Source organism: Selaginella moellendorffii, unplaced genomic scaffold (assembly GCF_000143415.4).
Source record: "Selaginella moellendorffii unplaced genomic scaffold, v1.0 SELMOscaffold_40, whole genome shotgun sequence".
NCBI lineage: Eukaryota > Viridiplantae > Streptophyta > Lycopodiopsida > Selaginellales > Selaginellaceae > Selaginella > Selaginella moellendorffii.
Window position 1 is genome coordinate 1,612,473 of NW_003314301.1, and position 19,124 is coordinate 1,631,596.

The following is a 19,124-nucleotide window of genomic DNA, read 5'->3' on the forward strand; positions in this document are numbered from 1 at the left end:
GGAACGAAAATGCAAAGCCCTAATAGTCCACGCACGTGGCGAGGTATCCGCTTGGCGATCCAACGGTGGCCACCAGCCCGCCCGTCAATTTGGAGATCTTCGAGCCTGGCAACACGACGACGCGAGGTCTTTGTTCTTCCGACGATTACCCGACGCGAAATTTCTCCTCCTCCTTCGATCTTCTCTTCTCCGCGGATCTCTTGATTCATGAGCCTCGCCGCCGCGAGATTGATGATTTCGGGAGCTGTGAGGCGCGGCGGCATCGAATTCCGTGTGATTCTTGTCCAGGGTTTTGGATGGAAGCTCCAGCTCCAGGCGTGTACAAGATCTGCGGCAAGCTCTGGAATGGTACGCTCTAGATTCGAGACTCGCTGCTTGCTACATTGGCCATGGCGATCGATCCGGCGCTCGAAATTTCCCAAAATCTGGCATAGATTTCGATGTTTTCATGCTTGGATTTCGTGTCGCGCAGTCGGCCCGAGGTACCTGCTCCACGAGCACATAGGATCTGGATCTTATGGAGATGTTTGCCGTGCCACCGATTGCCAGGCTTCGCTCACTGTGGCTCTCAAGGTACGAGCTCTTGGAAAAATTATAGCTCGATGGTTTTCTTCCAGAGAGTTGGAGATGTTCTTTGCTGTCCTCTCTTGGCCAAGAGAGTTCTCCGCGAAGTGTGTATCATGCGACGTTTATCCCATCGATATGTCATCACATGTAAGCCACTTTTCCTTACTTTTTCTTTCGTTTTTGCTATAGTTCTCATTGTTCCCTTTTTAGTGACGGATGTTTTTATAAGTATGTCCATGGAAGTCTCTGGCGGAATCGATCTGTATATCGCGACCGAGTTTGCTGACGGGTTCGTCGAGTATTTTTTTCTTTCACATTCTATCGTTTGATGCGTTTTGTCCGGGATTTTTTTACAGCGGTGACATGTATCATTTGCGAGAACCATTAACACCAGAACATGTAAAGTTTTTGATGTGGCAGTTGCTCACTGGCATGAGCTATATCCATTCATGCCGTGTTTGGCACAGGTACAGAAGCTCACTTTTAACGAATGAAACTTGCGCTGATTCTATGGAGTCACAGGGACTTGAAGTCCGAGAACATACTTTTGATGGCCGATATGTCCGTTAAAATCTGTGACTTTGGCCTTTCACGGTCTGCCGAGGAGGTAAAACTAAGATAGTCACGGGCTAGAAGTCTGAAAACACCTTCTTTTGCAGTCCGCAAATACAGATATTCAGACGGGAATCACAAGCGGGAGAATTTTGAATGGTCGTAAGTCCCTGACCAGGCAATACACGAAGATGGTAATATCTTCTTCCGCTTGTGTGACCACGGCATTCTGAAACCGCAACAGGTTGTCACTCCCAGCTATCGAGCACCTGAAGTTATCATGTCCCGTGGCCAATACAGTTCTTCCATTGACATGTAAGTACTCGAGGCTGCAATTTACACACCCGTAGGCTGAAGAGAAAAAAAAATTGCTTTTTATGCAGATGGTCACTTGGTTGTATTTTCTGGGTAAGTGTTAGCAGCAACGATATCACGATTTTAAATGTTTGTTTTGTGCAGGAATTGTTGATACGGTCCATCAATCCAAATATGACGGGTCCTCCACTGCGGCCTTTGTTTGGTGTCCGGTAAACACTAGCTATTCAAGTGTTGATTCTCAAGAATGTGCAAACCAGGGAAGAACCAGTAACACCAGGACAAGGAGTGAGCTACACCACTGATGGACACTCTCCTCTTCATGAGCAGGTTCTTACTCTTGTAATTGTTCTTTTTTCTGACGCGCGAAACTGCAGTTGGATGTTATCTTTAACGTTATTGGAACTCCTGGATGGAGCGACATCGAGAGCGTTCCGAGCGAGTCCTGGAGATCGTACTTGAAACATCTACCGGGAAGAGTAAGTAGTCTCTTCAAGTTGTAGTGATTTTCTATCTTTTTCTATGTGTTCGTCTTTTTTGTGTGAGGGGTCTTAGATTTTCTCACGGCATTCTGACTCTTCCCATATTTTCAGGCAGGAAATCTGACTGAACAATTGTTAGGATACGTCGATCAAGAAGCTTTGGATCTTCTTTTCCGGATGCTTGCCTTCAATCCTGGTCGAAGGTGCACTGCCGAGGAAGCACTCTCACATATTTATGTAAGTAATCGTTTATATTTTGCCTTCTCATACAAGTATTCTATGTAGTTCAAGGGACTAGAGAGGTCAAATGGACTTTTGCCGCCTGCATTCGAAGCCACTGCTCCAGGAGAATCCCTCTGGAACATCAAGGATCCTGCGGTAGCCCTCGATATTCTAGAGGTTCGTAACTCCACAATAGCATACGACTTTCATGTTTAATGTGTTGTAAACGCAGAGAGAGCTAGAGGCGTCTGTCTACGAAAAAGATGGTGGCCGACAGAAACTGGAAAGCCTTCTTCAGCAAGAAATAGTGCAGCAAAGGCAGCAAGAACTGTTTCGTCACTCGTTGGAGTATCTGAGGCAAAATGCGGTGCCACTCTCCTCCATTCTTCCTCCTCCACCGTCACAGCCCGACTTCCGAGGTCAAGGTTCTACGAGAAGCGTTCTACTATATGGCGACGAGATCTTAGGATCCATGCAGAAGAATCTTCCGCCAGTTCCGATGACTACACGGGTGACACGAAGTTCTGCCGCTGCCGCTGCCGCTGCTGCTGCTGCTGCTGCCATCAACGTTGAAAAATCTTCGCAAGCGAGGGCCATGCGAAGCAATAAAGTGCCGAGGGAGTTACGGACACATCAGGCAGTGGTGAACGAGGAACCCAACCAGACAGAGGGTCTTCCTCGAAGATCGCCACGTCTGCGAGATCTACAAGCCGGTGATCTTCCCCACCGAAAGAGACTTTGTCTCAAAGCTGGCTGACGAGCAACTGGATGACACGATACAGTACTAGCAAACAGAGAGCCGACTCTGGATTCGAGCATCATCGTGTAGCAGAAGAACAGTGTTGAAGCCTGATAGAGCCGAGGAAATCCTCCCGGAAATGACAAATGGCTTCAAACAGGTACACTGCTGCTTCCCTGCTATTGTGATACTTGTCTGCGTCCTTCGTTTGTTTTCTTTCGCTTTGATACCACATGGATTTCTGATACAGGAAGGAAACATGGCCGCCGCGAAAGGACAGACAACAGAAACAGTTTTCTTCTCGAGTGAAAGTTAAGAAGGCTGTTATGAATGTGTACAAACGATCGATCGCTTCTGAGGTATATTGATTTTCATGGATTGCTCAAACAAACTTCGTGTTGTTTTCTGGAGATATTTTTTTTCTCTTCTTCTTCCTCGGCTATGAAAGAAAGAAGCTAGCTAGTACACTGGTCAGGTGCGATTCCCATTTGCTCTTTCTGGTTATCAATCGAGATTCTAAACGTTTGCTGCTGGACATTTCCGATGATGCTGAAGGCCTCCTCCTCAGGAGCGAAGGCCAGGCAGTACGTCCCCTCGTCATCCACATTGACGAGAATTCCATCGGCTGGAAGCGGCATCGAGGCACCACCATCGAAGTCGAGAACCACAGCAGGCAGGGTGGCCGTCTTCATGGATGAGAGATCATAGCAGGTATCGAAGAGAGAGATCCCGGGGGCCGAGGGGAAAGTTACCAGCGACCGAAACGCATCGCGTAAAGCAGTGTAAGCCGGGGTGGTGAGCCTGGAGATGGCGGTGCCAGAGTCGACGATCACACCACCAGTGCCTCTGGAACCCATGGCAAACGCATCCGGGGGGATGTTCACAGGCGAGCCGGCAACTCTGATCCTCGCGAGCCCAACGTAGTAGTACGTATCCAGCCGCCGGTTGGGAAGCAGCTTGGTGAAGCGAGCTTTCTCCGGGACAGCGCTGGGACCGAAAACGAGCGACGCAGCTATGGCGGACTCCCTCCTGGGAAGGCAGTAGGAGAAGACGCTAGCGTAGGAGGTCCCCGTCTGGGATGGAAACGAGAGTGGTCCTCGTCCCAGGCCGAGCAGCCCCGCGGCGCCGTGGAAGAGCCCCTGGTTGTTCCTGCCGCAGCCCATGGCGACGCTACGCACGGCGTGCTCGCCGAAGGAGAGCGTCTCGGTGGAGAAGTCGCCGACGGTGAAGGAGCCATCGCCGTAGCTCACCTGGTACATACACTTGTTCTTGCGGCTGCAGCCTTTGATCTTGAGCTTGCCGCAGATGGAGCTGGCGCAGGCGAGAGGCTTGAACGAGGAGGAGAGCGAGGGGTTGAAGATGGGGTCCTGCTGGCGGTAGCACTTGCGGCATGGAGAGCACTGGAGCCAAGAGACGTCGCTGCCGGTGTCCGCCACCATGTAGACGCTGCGAGCCGGCGTCCCGACTCCAATCCGAGCGAAGTAGTCGCCGCTGCCGCCAGCTATGCCGGAGATGAGTGGCGACGCGAATCCTCCTCGAGCTCCTCCGTGGCCTCGTCCTCCTCGTCCAGAGGCTAGCGCTGCTACTGCGAGAGACTCCGACTGGCCTGGGAGAGGATGGCGGAGGTCGGACTTGCGCCAGCCATTGGTGGCGAGGGCGATGGTGGCGGCGATGGCTTTGCTGCGGAGCTCGTCCTTGCGGAGGCGGGCGAGGAGGAGCTGCTTGGTGGTGGCGTTGCTTGGGCGGAGCGGGGAGGAAGGGGCGTCGCGGTGGAGCAGTGGGACGCTGAAGCTCAGCTCGTCCAGCGGCGCCTTGGCGGCGGAGGCGGCGGCGGCGGCTTCTTCTTGCTCCTCAACGGCTACGACTGGCGGCTTGGCGATTTGGAGCGTGACAAAGTCGGGCTGGCTGAAGGAGGAAGAGACCGCTAGAAGATTGAGGAGCAGCAGTAGCAGCAGCGGCAGCAGCGGTTCTAGAGCTCGTCTCCACATTGCTGGAAGAAGAGGAGGGAAGAAGAACAAGAAAAACAATCCAGCAACCAGTGCTACTACTACTACTCGCTCGCCTCCAAGAACAAAGAACACCGCCAACGATCTCAATGGAGCAGCTTTAAAGAATTCTCTCCTCTCTCGCCACTCCACAAGGGGACGACGAAGAACGAACTAAACAATTGCATACATAACATTGTTCTAACGGCTCGGCCCTGACCGTTGATGCTGACAATCCGACCGGTAACATGGCTCCACGAGGGCGGAATCAACGGTTCCTGTCGCGGCACCTCGGCGGCATATTCTTCGAGCACTAGCCATACCTTAATCAGGCTAATGAAAGTTAATCAAACTAGAGACAATGGTCAAATTTTTTCTGAAAAAGAAGGCCCTTTGTTCTTGATGTTGGCTGTCTTTGTGACTGAAAGACACATTTGTTGGATGAATGCAATGCACCACCACACCCCTGCACTCAGCTTTGCTTCATAAAAACTTATAGTGAGGGACACATGAATTCGGTGCCTTGGTGTATTCTATTCATTAAAATCTTTGCTTTTCTAACACTGGAGTTCCTCCAAACAAAAACACCTTAGATTAGCCTCGAAAGATTCTCATAACCATATGTTATTTGGCACTGGGGTGGTTTTATACTTTTTACCTACTTTGTCTTTTCTTCTTCTGGCTCTCATCTCACTTTATCCTATTGAGATTTTATAGATTAGAGTCCCATGCTCCTCAGTTGTGCTGTAAACATTTAAATTATATAACTATCAATAAACATGAGTGATAATGTTCTACTCCCTGGCTATGGTAGAAGATATCACAGTTAGGATCTTATGTTTCTAGTAGATAAGATTTACATACATGGGGTTTAGCATCAGTATTGGTAAAGATTAAATTTATTAAAATGCACAAAAAGAATTGAGTCCCCAGAAGTAGTGCTCTCTGTACACTCTACCGATATTTGCAATGCTTTTTTCACATGTTGCCAAGTGCAGGACTAAGTAGTGCTCTCAACGGCCTGCAAATGGCGATGTTGCTGCTGCTTGCCGAAAGAAAGGCTGAGTGGCCATTTGCACTTGTATCTGTTCTTGAGGATCCTGTCAATGCATTTGTGGAGAGAAAGAGTGCTGTGGTGGTGGTGGTGAGTGTTTTGCAAGGCTGATGAATCCTCTGGAAAAAACAAGAAGTTTTAGCACCGGAATCGAGATACAAAGGGCTGAGAGCTTTCCTCTCTACCTTGAGAGAGTGCTGCTAGTGCATGGTGGTGGTGATGGCTCCTTTTCTTCTTCTTGAGCGTCCTTGGCCCAAGCCCAAACGCAATGCCGTTCTTGCTCCTGTAGCATTGGAGCTCCACGCTCTGGACGTGGTCCAGGAGGTCCCCCGTGTAGCTCAGAGCGTTTCTCTCCAGGGTCTGCACGATCCATCTCGCCTCCTGGCTCAGCTTGTTCCCGGCCGACTCCACCTCCGCTCCAATGCGACTCACAAACGCGTCCGCCTTGTTGCTCATCTTCTCAAGCGTCGCCACCGTCTTCATCACCATGTACACGAGCGCTAGTGTCAGCATCCCCAGCCACAAATCATCCATAGCTGTCGTCTCGATCCTCATGGTCGCTCTGCTCGGGGATTCGGAGGTGGTCGTGGAAGAATTTGCTCGGGACTCGATCGATGATAGAGTTGATCGTGGAACTTAGTAAGCTTGCAAACAAGAGGGGGAAGAAGAAGTGATCAGCGACGGATCGATCGACCTTCTAAAACTCTGGACGAGCAAGCCGAACCTGGAAAGAGTGTGCTGCGGAGCAGACACCTTTATACGGCGAGAGCCCGGCCGACGGGTCTTTGTTTTCGCGCACTCTCCACTCATGTCTTCTTCAGAAATTGGCTGCTAATCGAATCTCCTGGAAAAAAAATACCGTGAGGCTGGACCACTGGGTAATATAGATTAATCACAAGATCACTCGCATGGCGATCTCCTCCCTTAAAAATCTGCCAAAGGCTTACCGTCCATTGGGACTCTTAGACTTTTGGACCGCCACTCAAGCCGGACGTGTCGCTCAACCAGGCCCTTTTACGGAGTCCTGCCACACCCAAACACTCAAAACTTCGTTTGTCTCCAAGGAAGGAAGAAATGACCACTGCTTACTTGGGCAAAGCTTTGCAAACCTTTGATTTCTTGATTCGGTGGGTCTGGCAAATTCCTCATGGGGAGAAAAAATCTTTGTACGCATTCCCTTTTCAATGATGGAAAACGAGCCTTGGAGAACGTTTGAGCTGTATCCCAAAAGCACCGGCTCTGAATGCTTGGCAAAGATTCTTTGCTTGGACAACCGGGATCGATGGTTTTCTTTCTTTGTTTTTCCAGCTTGCATTCTAAACGTGACGGCACCAAAGAGCGACGTATGGATTGTATGGAAAATACGAACACACGAACCTTCTATGAAGCTCTTTAGCAAGTTCGCGTCGGGAGCTCCATAGCGACGCGTGGAAACTTCAAAGTACTGTATGAGAACGCTTGCCAAAAGGTAGAACCTCTGATAACTGGAAATCCCAGACAATCAATCCAGCGCGAAAAGGCAATTAGAACAGCGTGGATTCCATAAGAGTCGGGGTTGGAACTTATCTGTCTGTGATGTCGATTGGGAAGACAATTCTCTCCAATCTACACCTTTGTTGTTGCATTATTTGCGAGTCACACCATGATGATGTCTAGGCTCTCTCTTTCAGTTGCATAGCTGCTGAGCTCCGGGAGAACACCACAAACGCATTTGTTCTCTTCCTCCAAGTGCATTTGACAGGACTACCTGAGAATAGACATCAAAATCATCATGGAAATTCCGATCAGGTAGAATCGCATCGATTCAAAGCTTGTGCAGGACTCTAACAAGGTACAAGCTTACGTAATAGGATAGATATCACCTCTTCTGAAAACCAATTCAAGACAAACATAAGCCATACCTTGGTCGAGGGAAACACGGTCTTTGAAAACTTAAGTGCTCATTTCTTGAGCCTCAGCCGATTAACACGATGTAAGCCATAGTAAAGTATCTGTCATACCTCAAGGTGTCTATCATCGGACTGAAATATGTCCTAGCAAGAACCAAAGCATACCTCTAAAGACAAGTCCTACATTCATAAACCATGTTAGCACAGGAAAGTGTAGAGTTATAAACAACCTTACATAAGTATGACGAAAGCTAATTGCGACTTCCTGAAATATCACAAAGGAACCAAACTCATCAGGGGCATTGCAAGTGTCTAAAGCGATAGAAATCTGCAAGATCGCTACCCAAAGCTGTGGAAGCTACATTTACCTGCTTGATTCGCAGGAGATCGCTGGAGACGCTACGTACTTAACATATTGCTTCGAGCAATGTTTAACGAGTCCCCAGGAACACAAACGGACTGTAATACCATGAACTTTTGAGTCATTTTGAGAGAATCCTCTCCAATCTAGAATGTTGTTGTTTTCTAGTGACTCGGAGGAGAGGTGAACACCAGGGATGCATTCGTTCCTCCAAAGCCAAATGAATTTGACAAGACTGCGTGAATGGACATAGCCTTTGTAGAGCCGATGGGTACAAAGCCGTCGTGGAAAACCCGATCGGGTAGAATCAGATTCAAAGTTGGCGGAGCTTGCCCCTGAGAAAAAATTTCACGACGAACGTAAGGTTACATGGCGGCTGGCGAACTAAGGTACAGGCTTACGTGATGTAGCGCCAAAACTGAGAAGATCGCCTCCACGGCTCCAGCAGCCCCTAGGAGGTGTCCAGTGGCTCCCTGCAAACCAATATAAATGAAGCTCAGCGGAGTCCCAGAAGCGCCATACCTTGGTCGAGGAAAACGCAAGGTTTCCAGTTACTGCATGCTCCTTAAATACAGTTTTGATGGCCACAGCCTCAACTTTGTCACCTATGCTTCAAATCAACAAGCTTTAAAAGAGCAGCAGGAATCTTTGTCATACCTCGCGGAGTCGATGTTGCGTGAGCATTGACATAATCGATTTCATTGGGTTTCAGTCCGGACTAACATGAAGTCGAGGTTAGATCTGGGTTTCGCTAACAAGAACGAAAGCTCACTTGCTGCAAAGCTCGATTCATAGCCAGAACAGCTCCTTTCCCATCTTCAGACGGTTGAGTGATGTGGTGGCCGTCACCTGGAAAACACAATATGTTAGCAACAGCATAACCATAGTGACGAGGTACCCGACATCCCATATCCACGGATTTCCGCGTACATTTTTGCTCCTCGTCTTTTTGCATGCTCATATTCCTAGAAACAAATCAGAAGTTTTTTTCTCAATACAAATCTTACCTCAAGAATCATAATGCCCGCGCCTTCTCCAATCCTATACTTACACAAGTTAGCCTCAAACACAGAAACATCCGCACTCACTTACACAAAACCTTCACGATCACTGTCGAATGGCCGTGAAGCACGTTCGGGACATGCGTTGAATCTAGTGCTTAGCGCCTTTGCTCTGGGCAAGATAAAAGAATAGAAAAGCATTATATATAATGTCACTAAGAAAACGATTGCAAACACCTGCAAACCTGGAAAAGCCCGCTAGTGAAAGCGCATCGATGCTGGCCTCCGTTCCACCTGCAATCATAACATCTGCATCTCCGAATCGAACCATTCTGAATGCATCTCCAATTGAATGAGCACCACTCGCGCATGCAGTTACTGCCGCATGGTTGGGCCCCTGACAAGAAAAATAGTTTTCATACGCACAGGGACTAAAGATCTTTCGTCCCACCTTCAGCTTATACTTTATGCTAACATTTCCCGCGGCCATGTTTATCAAGATGCGAGGAACGAAATAAGGACTTAATCTGTTACTCCGCTGGCGGCATACAAACAAGGTAGGCACAAACAAAACCGATGGAAAAACTCACATAATCACGAATGAGCTGGGCCGCCTCCAAAACATCAGTTATACACCCGATGCCACCACCTATTGCCACACCCTAGAGAATTAAGACACAACCATTACGTTCTTCTCAATGCTTTAGATGAAGAAAAAAGAAATCGCGCGTAAAAAGAAAAAGCTACCGTTCTTTCGCTGGCCTCATCACTCTCGGAAGGATTCCAATCCGCGTCAGAAAGAGCCTCAGCAGCAGCACACATTGCGTAAGCAATGAAGGGAGCAAACTTCTGCTCAGTAGAAGAGCGGAAAAAAAAAAAAAAAAGCGTTATCAAAGTATGAACTCGAAATTCCAGAAGCCTACCTTCTCGGACATCCACAGATTTGCTTTGAAATCCCCGAGCCCCGTGCCGTAGGGAACAGCAGCCACGACTTGAGAAGGAAGATTATTCATTGCCGCGGCGCGAATCGTTTCATCTTCGTGTTCCAGCCTCAAATCGTCTTGTTTGAGCGCGCGCACACCACATTTACGGTTGAGAAGCCTCTCCCAAGCGTAATCTATCCCGCATCCCAGCGGCGATACCAATCCCAATCCTGCTCGAAACAGTTTTCCATCGATTCTCTTGCCGCCGGATCCTTACCCGTAACAACGACGCGCCGCTGCGAGAGGATCGGAGGCTCTCCAAAATCCTTGATCGACGAGGACACAGTGCTCGCGGCTCTCGCGCGCTTCACGGAGAGGAACCTCCGCATTCCCGAGCCCTAAACCCTAAGCCCCAGGACACGTGGCATCAGCTTCTTGAAACACATGGCTAAAGTATAGCCGTTGAGTTTCAAAGCTGGATCTTTGATAGATAGTAAGGCAAGCCCATCTCTTGCAAGGGGATGCCCAACGCCGCTAGTTTAACCTCGAAAGCCTTGACGATAGAATCGTGTGCCTGGAAGAATTTGCGAAGAATGAGAAGAGTTGTCCTACAAAGAATTAAAGCTCGTTACCTTTGTAACTCTTCCAAGCTCGTAATAGAGAGACTTGATTTGCTGGTTCTTGGTTTCTAACACCTTGTCAAACTTGTAGTCCACTTTACCGGGTTGGAGTTTCCCGGCGAGTGATTCACCAAGTTGAGCCTCCTGAAAATTTATAAAATGAGAGAGATCACTAAAAGATGTAGATCAAGTACCTTCTTTTCCAGTTGTTCTTGGACAACATGGAGCTTCTTTTCCAAGAGCATGCTCTTAAGGCCACACTTCTGTTGGACATCGAAAATGCAAGACTCGAACCTGGCGTAGAGATCGTCTTTATCTTCTTGAACCTGGAGAGGGGAGTATAAGTTCGTCATGACGAAGTATTGCTTGCTTTGCCTTGTCCATTTTCTCTTGTAGGCTCCGGTACTGCCATTCAAGATGTTTTATCTGTTCGAGGGTGTCGGCGTAATGAACTCTCAGCTGTTGGAGCGCTTGTCTATCCTGGTTGAAGTTCAAGAGCTAAAAGTCCTCCACCAAAGATTAAAAAATTACCTTTTCCAAGACTTGAATGTGCTTGCGAAGTACATCCAGTTCTTTCAGGGCCTTCGTCAGGGGCTCCATTGAATGCTTATTTTCCTGAGCAATCTCGTACATGAATTTCTCGTTTGCTTGCTCTTTCTTCTTCATGTCTGTAATGTCTTCCTACAGGCAAAGAAGCGGCAATTATAGCGAATACGACAGCTTGACGAGATGTTTGGTACCTTGAGCGTCTTGATGAGATCTAAGTTGTTCTGCGTGATGTCATTGTAGTAGAATTTAATATCCGCAAAGGCTTTTTCGTGCTTCTTCATGAGCTCAATAATATGCTGATTTTTTCGTTCTTCGATCTCATGAACTTCCTGCTTCTTTCGGAGTTCCGAGTCCTCCTCGATTTTCTTGCACTGCACACGTAGACAGAGTGAGCAAGCACCTGATCAAACCGCACTCACCGACTTTTCTTTCATTACTCTGAACCAAGTCCTTAGCCTTCGCGTCATACTCTTGCCTGATCATGCTAATTTCTTTAGCGTGATCCTGATTGCACACCGCTCAGCCACAACAAAAAAAAAAAAAAAACATTTTGAATTGCGCTACTCACCAGCTTGAGCTGTCTGATCGTATCTTCGTATCCAAGCTCCACCTCCCTGATCTTAGATTTTAAAAGACGCTGTTCATCCCTACAAAAGTCCGACCCTTTACGAGATATGATATGCAACGCGTTTTTTTCACACAAAAGAAACCTTACAAGAGCTGATGCTCTCGCGTTGCGGCTTGTTCAGCAAACAGCTTCAACGCGATCTCATTGTCACCTTTCACTGCCCCTATGATACCTTGCTGCTCGTACTGAAGATGTCTGGTCTTTTGATTGAAAACCTGGGAGAAAAAAAAAGAAAAAAAAGAGATAGAATCATCCAGAGAATAGTCATCCTCTCCCTACCTGCATTTGCACCCGATGCCTTTCCTCGATGCCCTGGATGTCATGATCTTTAATGAACAGCTCCGCTTTGCATTGGTCAACTTCCTTCTTTTTGAGTTCATAGAATGTGTTGAGCTTGTCCTGGAAACATAAGGTGTTTACAAAGTTAGAACACGACAGCGGAAGGAAGAAAAGTGTCGAGGAAGTATACTTACACGCTCAATCTGGACACGGTTGCGTGCCCGTTCCTCCTTTTCCTTTTCGGCATTTAGAGCACGAATTTTGCCTTCGAGCTCCTGTGTGCTGGGGGCAGCAGGAGCCTCTTCCACAGCCGGCGCGTGCTCCTTACCTTTGGGCGCCATGGAATGCTAAACTGCAAAACCTACGAGTGTTGCTTGAGAGCTCATCCCCAAGCAACGTGGCCGGCTGAAGCTGATGTGGCCAATACAGTTATGTGTCTTTTTCCGAGAACAAAGGAAGAAAAGAGCAGACTTACATTAAAGCATTCGAGCGACTTGCTCGTACAGATCGTGCGGCCAATTTCTGGGCACGGTGTTTGCAACAAAGTTGGCGATCTGCGCAGACAAAACTGTTAATCGTTTCGCGAAAGCAAGAAACTGGTTTACCTTAGCCTTGAGAGTACGCATATGGCCATCTCTATCGGGAACATTATCAAGGCAGATCAAAGCCGCCTTGAGAAGATCAGGCACACAAGCTTGAACAGGAGGAGATATGCTTCTCAGGTCTTCGGCACTCTTTTCCGGTGTCCATGGAGTCAGTGGAAGAAATGACAGCCTGGGAAGCTCAGCGATCGCGTCCGGATATCTCCCCAGGCGAAACAGTTTGTGGAACGCTACGATTCCTTCAAGTTGCCGGAAGGAAACTTGCTGCTCTGTTACTTGTTCAGCCTCTCGCGAGCTGCAAACTCATGAAATTGTTAGTAGCCAAAATCACGACCAAATGGCCGGTACCTTCCAGTTCCGCTTCCAGCTTGCTTTTTGTAAGTCTCCGCAATGTCGTTCCCAGCAAGGATAAGGCCTGCAACTTTGGCCTCTCCATCTGCACGGCCAGTGGCCAGTGCGCAGATTGCCTCAGAAAGCCTGCGAGTTACTATTTCTAGAGCCATTGCAAAGGCTCCAACACGTTTCAGCAATTCGATAGCCTGGAACAAAATTTAAAAATCAATACAGACTCGACGAATTGCTACTTTACCTTCTCGTAAAGGCCTGACTCTTGAGCATGTCGTGCAGCTTCAAGTAACATCTGCTGCTGCATAGTGGGATCGGGCAAAAACCTTCTCAACGCACCTTCCGACCCGATGCCGTTTGAGCCTAGCAGAAGTGCAATACCACCATCTCTTAGAAGAAGCTCGATGAGTAGCTGCTTCAACATCATGTTCCTTTGCCTCTGCTGATCATTACTGTTCTGTCCGCTCCAGGAAATAGCGCCACCTCCAATGGCAGCAGCAGCCTGAACGTAGTACTCCAAAGCCGTCGCAAGGTTGTTTTGCCGGACATATGAAAGTCCATAGTGTCGGATGATGCTTGTGATTTCTCCAACCGGACTCATTGTTCCAGGCTTTGCTTTGTTCGACGCGCCTTCTGAAAGGACACCATGATCTGCCAAAGCAATGGCTATATGCACACCGTCTATATGGTCCCCGTCGTTGCTGATCTCTCTTGTAAGATAAAGGATGGCCGCCTGGAGTTGTAAGCTTAATAGCAGAACGTAAGGATAGACCAAAGGATCTTTGCCGTTCTTAGTATAGTACGATGGCTCGAATTTGGTCAGGTAGTTCTGCAAATCCTCCAAAGTATAAGGTACTAATCCATCTTGGGGTCCTGGACAGCAGTCCCGAGTAATAGAAAGCATAAACCACATAAAGTCCTCGATCGTAGTGAATAGCACAGGAATGTCCCGTAGAAGACGTTCAGCTTGCTGCCGGCTACCGGAAAGAACAGCATATAGAAGCATCTTCTTCTTATCGTATCCAGCACGACCTGGCCTGTCCCCAATCCGTGCCATTTTTTCACATTCCTCAAAGGCGGCCGTTGCAGTAGCAGAAGATACTGCTCCTCCCGTGGCGATCCACTCCGTAAGCTGCAAGTTTGCTAATCAGTAGCAGCGCAATAGAACGTTAAACGTACCAGTGGAGCATACGAACGGCTAGCTCTAGACGACTGCGCCACAAGTTTGGCTTCCTCATAATAACCAGATCGGAGGCAAAAATAAATCTGCAAAACCAGTCACACAATAATCTGCTCAGTTGTTCGAACTAATTGCTTTAGCAGTACCTGGTACCAAGTAGTATCAATTGGCGGTTGCCTATGTGTATCAGTAGCATCGAAGTCTAACAAACCATAATCTCTTAGCCGGACCTAAAGAAACTCAAACACGTCAGGTAATCTTTTGACACAACTTAAGAAGATACGCACGCGCAAAAAAGCTCGTACACGTTGTAAGTTTCCAGTAGATCCTCCAAGTGCTGCCTGTTAGAATCCGTAAGCAAACATTACGTTCTTGCAACAGATCAAAGGTCACCTGAGCAGCATGGCTTTGTATTGTGTCCAGCATATACTTTTCATGACCAGCTTCCAAATGGCGGCGGGCACCAAAAACCATTTTCATCTTTCTACTAAGATGAGATGGATATTCGAAGTCCTCACCTAAAAGAGACTGACAACGCGGACAAATGTAAGAATGCTTCAGTTCTAAAGGAACCGCATACCTGAAGGAGATACCAGATTTTGGCCATGTTCACAGATTTTGTACCCATTTTCTCATCAGCAAACGCCAAAAACGTGTCTTTCAGAGTGCTCGCAACCTGCAAAACATTACAAGAAAGATAACGTTGCACACCAAAAAATGTTGCATACATACCTTGAATGGTTCACTTCGTTCTCTTGCAGCATTAAGCTTCGCAACTGCTTCAGCGTACCCCGCAGCCTTTGCATTCACCACTTGCGACGGAGTTGATAGAAACGGGTTTGGTGCGCGCATATCAGGCAAAGCCTTCACCGCAGAAGAGTCGAGAACACCAGAAACACGACTGGCTTGTTTCCCGGGAGTGCCAGAAGAAAGTGGCAATCGACTCAAGCTATTCAAAAACTCACGCTTCTCTTTTTGCCAGTCATCCTGTAGAAAGTTCCGTCAGATAGCGAATACTAAAACACGACGTACTTCCAGTGACTTCATCATGTAGTCATCGAAACTTCGAACGTTGTCTCTTTGAGAATTCAAAATCGCTGTAAGCATTGACATTTCATGCACCTAAGGCAAGAAAAAGAAACTGTGAAAAATCAGAAAGAAATCCAGTAGACCACACCTGCTGTAGATACTCCTCCACGGTCGTCGCTTCCACAGGAAAAACATCTTCGAAGCTTGTCTATGGAGAGAAAGAAAAGAAAAACAATCAGCTCTAAACGAAAAGTCTCAGTCGCCAAACCTTGAGCTCAAACGCCTTTAACTCTCTCGCAAGTTGATCGGCATTTATGCCTTCTCTCGCTAGTAATCTATAGCAACACCCAAGCCGCTAAACCAGAAAAGAAAAATTCCCGCTTACCGAGTAGCGGCAATAGATTGGCCAGTGGCATCGTAGCGATTCGTCCGGGCCTTAAGCTGGCGCGAGAGAGACTCTAGCTGATCCAAGCTCCTCTGTGCAAGCAAGAGAGAAGCCCCGAGAATCAAAATGCAGGCCACAAACGCAAAGATTTCTTGCCTGGAGCGGTGGAAATGGCGCCGCCGGCGCGGCAGATTGCAGCAGCTGCGACGAGTTCTGGAGAAGATCCGCCCAGCTGCGCATGTCCTGAGAACCCCCCATCGCGAGCGATAAACCCTAATGCCGCAAACCCTTAAACAAATGTTACTTCTTATTACTTAGAACGAGGAACGATCACACTCTCTCGACGAGAGACGAGGGCTCTGGACGACAGCCCAGGGAATAAACCCTGCGAATCTTTGGGAGGCCAGTGAGCGTCATAGCCTCCTGGAACGAAGAGCCGCGGAGAAGAAGCCTCGGGACAAAGTTCTTCTTTGACGAGTTTTTGGCCACTTCCACCGCGCCTTTGTTGCTTTCGTTCTCGTCTTTGGAACGTCCCAGCTTTAGCGGCTTCTTTCGACTGTGGAGCAAAGCCACGGCGGTTCCAAACGCTTGGAGCGTCGACAATGGCTGCTGGAAGCTCACAGAGAATGTATCGTCGTCATAGAGTGGCGACAATCTGAGAGCTACCTCGTGTTTCTTTGCCTGGCAAACAAACACAAAACTTGAGCCACCAAAGAAAAAAACAAGGCTTGTTTCTGAGCTTACCTGGAGCACTACGTTGATCCCACTACTTTGCTCTTGAGCAGCCTTTGCCGAGCACCTCAAAGTTTGCTGGTTTTGGAGTAGAACCAATCCACAGCCCAAGTCCCAGCTTCCACAGTCGCATTTTCCTCCACCCCTCCACCTTTCGAGCAAAGGCAGCGGACCGGGGAGTCCGTAAGCCGGGCAGCCATGCTCGCCGGCTGGGAGAACCACCGTAAGGCTCATCTTCTCGTAAGTTTCTTCGACCAAGCCGAGAGGATTGTTTCTCTTGAGCCTGCTCTCCCAGCTACTAAGTTGGCTGTTGGTGCTGTTCGATCGCTTCTTCACTCCGATCGGAACTCTCGTCACCACCGCCGCGACCTCCACAAAACTCGTCCGGCTGGAGAAGCTCCCTCCCGTCTCCGACCCTCTGAACGAGAAAGAGTCGCCTAGCTTTGAGCCTTCCTTTCTGTTGTGCTTGAGAAATCCAACCGAGGACCAGTGCTTTCCCGGTGTGCCAGACTTCTCCGCTACTCGAGGAGACTCGGACGAGCTGCTCGTGACACAACCGGGTGATTCGCTCGGCGTTGCGTCCCACGAAGAAAAGCTGAGCCTCCTGCTGGAGCTGACAGCAAGTTGCTGCCGGGGGCTGCTCATCGCTACTTGATCTTTCCCACGGGCCTCGAACAGCACAAAGTCCGAGTCCAAGTAATGTCTGTTCCTCCCGCCGCGATCCATCTCGGGAATCACAGTGCTGAAGATCTTCATCTTGCCGAGGACTTCCACCGCCGGCTTGTCTTTCTTTCCCCACTGCCTCCACCCCGATCGCTCTTTTCCCTTGCACTTGTACGAGGAAAACACGAACACCTGGTCACAAAGTTCCTGGTCCTCTGATATGTCCTGGCTTGCGGTCTTCGCGACGATCAACTCCTCTGTATCGTCCAGCCATAGGTTATAGCTGATGTCTCCATCTTTCGCTAGACACTGAAGAGACCCCTTGACGAACTTGGCCGGCATGATCGAAGAACTCCGCTGCTGCTTGATCGCAAAAGCTTGCTCGGGCAGTAAACGATGGCGGCTCGCTTTGGACGAAACCAGCACAAGCGACCGGCATGCTACCTCGGGAATAAAACTCGCTGCTCTCGCTGTGAAACGCTGCCTTTGGAAGAATTCCAGTTCCTTCTTCGTATCCTTCCCAGCAGTAGTAGTGGATGATGTCGATGATCCTTGGAAGACGTCGAAAGATTCGGCGCTTCTCGAGCCATTCCCGGAGGAATTCTTCTTCGATCCACTGTTTCGTCTCGAGACTTTCCTGTGAGCGTTGAAGAAATCAAACTTGCCAAAAACACTGCCAGCTGACTCGGTGCTCGGCGACGAGCATTCCACGAAAGTGTTTTCCAGCCTCCGCACTGTTCGTCGAAACCGGACGCTCCGCAACGCATCCAAGTCTCTTGGGTCGTCGTGATGCGAGCTTCTCTCATCGCTGCTCGCTACTGCCGAGTGAAAATCCGGTGAAGAGCTCGGGAGTGGCGATCGGAGCGTCGAGCTGATCATCGAGACGGGACTTGGCGGATGCCGGTGATCAAACACCGAGAAGGCGTTCGTCCTAGCACGACGACCCAGCAGCATACCTTGGGCCCGATCACTACTCTCGCAGGAATTGCAGCTCATCCTGGTATCATCCTGCCTCAGCGCTTCCTCCGCCTCCACGAACACTTGGTCCTCGAGCCTGTCCAGGATTTGCAAGAGCTCCGAGCACGTCTCTCCTTGCGGCGAACACATGATGGCCGAGTTGAAATTCCTGAGGATGCGTGCAAACACGGACTGGTTGATCACGGGAGAGATCTCTTTCAGCAGCTTGTTGGCATTCTCCAGGCAGTGGATTTCCCCCAAGAACTTGCGCAAGCGATGCTCCTGGCTTTCTTCTTCTCGCAGCTCGGGCTTCTTACTCGGAGAAATCACTTCCATAGCCGGGCCTCAGCTCTCCCATTTGGCCCCCGAGAAGAAAAGCTCTGGATTTCCACGAATCATCGCTGCATCGCAATGGAAAGAGAGAAATTTTAGGACCGGTCTGGCAAGAATGTCGATCGAAACAGCTTCAGTGCAAGAAACTCGCTAACGGTAAGGGACGCCATACCTGATGATCACTGGATCGATCGGAAGAACAAACGCGGGCTCGCCATAGCTGCCTGGAAGTAAAATTTTCTCGATGGAGCTGGATCATCGGCGCCAGCGACAAGCCGGTATCGGCATTGCTGCGATCGATCGCTCGCTCGCTCGCTCGCTCGATCTACCCTTTTTCCCTTTCCCTCCCAAGCGTTTCTTGAATTCAGGGCAAGGTAAAAAATGCTTGTTACCGCGGAGGTAAAATCCGTGTCGTCGAGTAGAAACAGATATAAAAGTCAAGGTGAAAGTGAGCTTGACGGGCAGTGACGCGCAGGTAAGGCGGCAATTGACGGCGGCGTGGTTGGGGCGTGGTTGGTTATATTCCAGGACGCCGTGAAGAATCATTGGCTCCCGGGCATCACATGATAAAAGTGACCGCCCGTCAAGAAGTGAACGTTAAGCTTCTTCACGCCCGTCGGGGTGTCCTTGTAACGAATTTTTGGGCCGTATGTGGCATCAAAGATTACGGATGTGGTACAGTATATTGGACCACGGTTAAATACAAGATCTATTTTGGCAGGATAGTTACCG

At 49.0% G+C, this 19,124-nt stretch overlaps 7 protein-coding genes across 8 annotated transcripts; 1 reads left to right on the forward strand and 6 right to left on the reverse strand.

Moving 5' to 3' along the window:
* Positions 1-41: 41 nt before the first annotated feature.
* LOC9634125 (mitogen-activated protein kinase 4b) lies at positions 42-3,287 on the forward strand. The gene is made up of 16 exons (XM_024684397.1): positions 42-348; positions 473-573; positions 618-714; positions 778-856; positions 924-1,034; positions 1,090-1,174; positions 1,227-1,313; positions 1,364-1,434; positions 1,503-1,527; positions 1,579-1,646; positions 1,695-1,764; positions 1,812-1,913; positions 2,028-2,153; positions 2,202-2,315; positions 2,371-3,037; positions 3,128-3,287. Exons 1-15 carry the CDS (start codon positions 297-299, stop codon positions 2,893-2,895), a joined length of 1,713 nt encoding a protein of 570 aa, XP_024540165.1. The 5' UTR covers positions 42-296; the 3' UTR covers positions 2,896-3,037; positions 3,128-3,287.
* On the reverse strand, positions 3,211-5,272 carry LOC9660699 (aspartyl protease family protein 2). The gene has a single exon (XM_002979348.2). It carries the CDS (start codon positions 4,863-4,865, stop codon positions 3,333-3,335), a length of 1,533 nt encoding a protein of 510 aa, XP_002979394.2. The 5' UTR covers positions 4,866-5,272; the 3' UTR covers positions 3,211-3,332.
* Positions 5,273-5,745: 473 nt separating this feature from the next.
* LOC9634127 (3-oxoacyl-[acyl-carrier-protein] synthase, mitochondrial) lies at positions 5,746-11,022 on the reverse strand. Of its 2 annotated transcripts, XM_024684398.1 has the most exons (25): positions 10,905-11,022; positions 10,723-10,854; positions 10,368-10,664; positions 10,091-10,320; positions 9,915-10,016; positions 9,758-9,829; positions 9,619-9,705; positions 9,413-9,564; positions 9,259-9,339; positions 9,174-9,207; positions 9,065-9,131; positions 8,939-9,015; positions 8,824-8,884; positions 8,689-8,771; positions 8,568-8,639; positions 8,174-8,501; positions 8,041-8,070; positions 7,971-7,985; positions 7,818-7,907; positions 7,294-7,663; positions 7,006-7,232; positions 6,864-6,940; positions 6,641-6,760; positions 6,102-6,560; positions 5,746-6,035 (listed from the first exon to the last, which is right to left on the reverse strand). In XM_024684398.1, exons 3-16 carry the CDS (start codon positions 10,477-10,479, stop codon positions 8,331-8,333), a joined length of 1,401 nt encoding a protein of 466 aa, XP_024540166.1. In that variant the 5' UTR covers positions 10,480-10,664; positions 10,723-10,854; positions 10,905-11,022; the 3' UTR covers positions 5,746-6,035; positions 6,102-6,560; positions 6,641-6,760; positions 6,864-6,940; positions 7,006-7,232; positions 7,294-7,663; positions 7,818-7,907; positions 7,971-7,985; positions 8,041-8,070; positions 8,174-8,330. The 2 variants fall into 2 exon arrangements, with proteins under 2 accessions (XP_024540166.1, XP_002979396.1); XM_002979350.2 differs by having other exon boundaries at positions 7,006-7,663.
* Positions 10,560-11,742, reverse strand: LOC9634128 (growth arrest-specific protein 8 homolog). Its single transcript, XM_024684272.1, has 5 exons — positions 11,683-11,742; positions 11,451-11,630; positions 11,242-11,391; positions 10,905-11,036; positions 10,560-10,664 (listed from the first exon to the last, which is right to left on the reverse strand). The coding sequence occupies exons 1-5, from the start codon at positions 11,740-11,742 to the stop codon at positions 10,560-10,562; spliced, it is 627 nt and encodes a 208-aa protein (XP_024540040.1).
* A 192-nt stretch (positions 11,743-11,934) lies between these two features.
* On the reverse strand, positions 11,935-12,593 carry LOC112349640 (growth arrest-specific protein 8 homolog). Its single transcript, XM_024684399.1, has 3 exons — positions 12,361-12,593; positions 12,167-12,286; positions 11,935-12,102 (listed from the first exon to the last, which is right to left on the reverse strand). Exons 1-3 carry the CDS (start codon positions 12,505-12,507, stop codon positions 11,971-11,973), a joined length of 399 nt encoding a protein of 132 aa, XP_024540167.1. The 5' UTR covers positions 12,508-12,593; the 3' UTR covers positions 11,935-11,970.
* Positions 12,594-12,618: 25 nt separating this feature from the next.
* On the reverse strand, positions 12,619-15,976 carry LOC9634129 (nuclear pore complex protein NUP93A). Its single transcript, XM_024684395.1, has 15 exons — positions 15,864-15,976; positions 15,708-15,799; positions 15,591-15,657; positions 15,471-15,530; positions 15,326-15,415; positions 15,026-15,280; positions 14,874-14,969; positions 14,687-14,821; positions 14,581-14,634; positions 14,440-14,523; positions 14,293-14,379; positions 13,358-14,245; positions 13,117-13,307; positions 12,772-13,063; positions 12,619-12,720 (listed from the first exon to the last, which is right to left on the reverse strand). Exons 1-15 carry the CDS (start codon positions 15,963-15,965, stop codon positions 12,643-12,645), a joined length of 2,571 nt encoding a protein of 856 aa, XP_024540163.1. The 5' UTR covers positions 15,966-15,976; the 3' UTR covers positions 12,619-12,642.
* A 20-nt stretch (positions 15,977-15,996) lies between these two features.
* On the reverse strand, positions 15,997-18,754 carry LOC112349639. The gene is made up of 3 exons (XM_024684396.1): positions 18,565-18,754; positions 16,452-18,460; positions 15,997-16,388 (listed from the first exon to the last, which is right to left on the reverse strand). The coding sequence occupies exons 2-3, from the start codon at positions 18,393-18,395 to the stop codon at positions 16,038-16,040; spliced, it is 2,295 nt and encodes a 764-aa protein (XP_024540164.1). The 5' UTR covers positions 18,396-18,460; positions 18,565-18,754; the 3' UTR covers positions 15,997-16,037.
* Between the last annotated feature and the right edge of the window lie 370 nt (positions 18,755-19,124).